Below are 3,146 nucleotides of genomic sequence, written 5' to 3'. Positions count from 1 at the left end.
ATCACCGTATGGTGAATTTTGTGCTAAACATGGAATAATTCACCAAACTACTGCACCTTATTCACCTCAGCAGAATGGAATTGCTGAGCGTAAGAATAAAACTTTAAAGGAAATGATGAATGCTATGTTGATTAGTTCTGGATTACCACAGAACATGTGGAGAGAAGCTATTCTTTCTGAAAATTACATCTTGAATAAGGTGTTAAGAAAGAATATGGATAAAACTCCGTATGAACTTTGGACAAATCGGACACCTTCATATAAATACTTACGAATGCGGGGGTGTCTTGCTCAAGTTATGGTGCCTCCTCCTAAGAGGTCAAGATTGGACCTAAGACAGTTGATTGTGTGTTCATTGGTAATGCACAAAATAGTAGTGCATATAGGTTCTTTGTGCATTATTCGAATGTACCTGATATTCATCCGAACACGATTATGGAGTCTAGGAATGCACAATTCTTTAAGAATATATTTCTTAGTAAGTCTCCTAAACAGTTAACTCTTACTAAACAGACAATGAAATCTTCTGCTTCTGGCAGCAGTAAAGATCCAGTTGAAGAAGGTGAGGATGAGCCTAGACGGAGCAAAAGGACCAAAACTTCTAAGACGTTTGGCCCTGATTTTCTCACATATTTGATGGAGAATGATCCTCATAGCTATAAAGAAGCTATATCTTCTCCAGATGGTCATTTGTGAAAAGAAGCCATCAAAAGTAAAATCGATTCCATTCTACAGAATCATACTTGGGAGTTAGTAGATCTTCCACCGGGCTGTAAGCCTTTGGGCTACAAGTGGATCTTCAAGAAGAAGATGAAAGCGAAAGACTCCATTGATAAATTTAAAGCTCAGCTAGTAATCAAAGGTTATAAGCAAAAGGAAGGCTTAGATTACTTTGATACTTATTCTCCTGTGTCGAGAATAACTTCTTCCGGATGATAATTGCTATTGCGGCCTTGCGAAATCTGGAAATACATCAGATGGATGTAAAAATAGCTTTCCTAAATGGAGATTTGAATGAAGAAATCTATATGGAGCAACTAGAGGGGTTTACAGCTCTAGGTCAAGAAAGGAAAGTTTGTAGACTAGTTAAATCGTTGTATGGTTTGAAGCAAGCACCAAAGTTTGACATGAAAGATATGGGTCTCGTGGATGTCATTTTGCGAATAAAAATTACTCGAACACCAAATGGACTTGTGTTATCTCAATCTCATTACATTGATAAGATACTAGACAAGTTCAACAAGTCAGATACCACTGTGGCCAGGACTCCAATGGATTTGAGTCTCCACTTATCCAAGAACACTAGTGATGGTGTATCACAATTAGAATATTCTGGATAATTGGGAGTTTAATGTATTTAATGACTTGTATGAGACCGGATATAGCATACTCAGTTAGCAGATTGAGTCGCTACACGAGTAATCCAGGTGCTGTCCACTGGAAAGCCATTTTTAGGGTGCTACATTAGTTAAGGCACACTCGTGATTTTGGACTGCATTATTCTAGATACCCTGCAATAATCGAAGGTTATCCTGATGCAAATTGGATATCAGATATGTCAGATACCAAGTCTACTAGTGGATATGTCTTCACTCTTGGTGGTGCAGCTGTTTCTTGAAAATCGTCCAAACAAACTTGCATCGCAAGATCTACAATGGAATCAGAGTTCATTGCTTTGGACAAAGCAACTGAAGAAGCAGAGTGGCTTCGCCGGTTTGTTGAGGATATTCCAAGATGGTCGAAGCATATGCCTGCAATTTGTGTTTATTGCGATAATCAATAAACAATTGGCAGTGCACAGAACAATATGTATAATGGTAAGTCTCGCCATATTCGAAGGCGACACAATACCATTCGACAACTTCTCTCACAAGGTATCACTCTGGACTACGTGAAGTCAAAGGATAATATTACGGACCTGCTAAAACAAAGGGCTAACTCGAGAGCTAGTTGTAAAAGCATCGATGGGAATGGGCTTGCAGCCTATGACGTTGAAAGGTATCATGGTGGAAACCCAACCTAGCTGAATGGAGATCCCAGGATATAGGTTCAAAAAAACAACTAAAACATGTATATCTGTGTAAATCACTGAGAATGTTCTCCTTATGCTCATTCCTATGGTGCTCGCAGTGATTGGAAGATGCAGGTTAAGCTATGCTTTTAATGACCATTAAGCGTTGTTGTGAAAAACTGAGTTAAAAGGTCACCTATGTGAGTGTGAAGTAGCGTCGCTTCTATAAGGATTGGCAAGGCTACATCCTTGAAAAAACACTTGCAGAACCAGGCGATGTGTTCATGGCCAAAACGAACACAACAGTAAGGACTATGCTGTGACTAGAATGGTCTTGTATGAGATCTATTGTTTTGGTTTACACAAATGGCGAAACAGTTCAAGGCATCAGATTCACTGGTTTGCCAGTAATTCCCAATAGGTTTCACAAGGGAAGGTTCAAAGTTAAATGCTACCTATCCTATGCAGGATTGATTCGTTTTACTCTCTCTTTCCTCTTGAGTCTTAGTTTCCATTTTTTATTCATGTGGGGGATTGTTAGAATTGAATGAAAAATATTGAATAGAAGTCTCTTCATATGTTGTAACTCAAGTAACTCAAGTCCCTTCATATTTTTAACTCCTTTATCAATGAATAGTTTAACACCTTGATTAATGAGCTGGCTTTTCCTTCATTGGTATAAATATGAGTCTCTCTAAGTTGGAAAATCACAAGTGAAATGCAAGCTTCTTCCTCTAAGCAACAATCTTCTTTTTCTCACTTTCAAATTCTTCCTTGTGCTTATAATTTCTTTGTGAGATAGAGTATATCACAGCTAGTTCGCAGGCGGTTAACGTAGTACAGCTTGAACCGACAACCGATTGTATCCTGGGAATCGAACACCGATCAAAACCTCTTGCACTCCGGTGAGGTGGCGAATTCGATTTAAGGAAACTGTGAATACACAGGCCTTTGGTTTGATTTGATTCTTTAATATTTACCTATAAGCATTTTATTATGGCCTTGGAATCAATTGGTATTCTTAAACAATGAGTTAGCAATTTAACCATAATCCTATGGGGTTAAATCATTCTTGCATTGGCACATATTTTAGTATTTTAAGTTTTTAGGGTGAAACTAAAAATACAATTAATGA

At 38.0% G+C, this 3,146-nt stretch overlaps 1 protein-coding gene across 1 annotated transcript; it reads left to right on the top strand.

Moving 5' to 3' along the window:
* Positions 1 to 1,028: 1,028 nt before the first annotated feature.
* LOC111379008 (uncharacterized mitochondrial protein AtMg00810-like) lies at positions 1,029 to 1,340 on the top strand. Its single transcript, XM_023002315.1, has one exon. The coding sequence runs from the start codon at positions 1,029 to 1,031 to the stop codon at positions 1,338 to 1,340; it is 312 nt and encodes a 103-aa protein (XP_022858083.1).
* Positions 1,341 to 3,146: the final 1,806 nt, after the last annotated feature.

The sequence above is a fragment of the Olea europaea genome, unplaced genomic scaffold (assembly GCF_002742605.1).
Source record: "Olea europaea var. sylvestris unplaced genomic scaffold, O_europaea_v1 scaffold1919, whole genome shotgun sequence".
Taxonomy (NCBI): Eukaryota; Viridiplantae; Streptophyta; class Magnoliopsida; order Lamiales; family Oleaceae; genus Olea; species Olea europaea.
Note: the sequence above shows the minus strand (reverse complement) of the source record. Positions and strands in the feature narration are given on the sequence as shown.

What these genes read in the sequence shown, in the direction of transcription:
- LOC111379008 (XM_023002315.1), top strand. Translation starts at nt 1,029, where the DNA reads ATGGAGCAACTAGAGGGGTTTACAGCTCTAGGTCAAGAAAGGAAAGTT.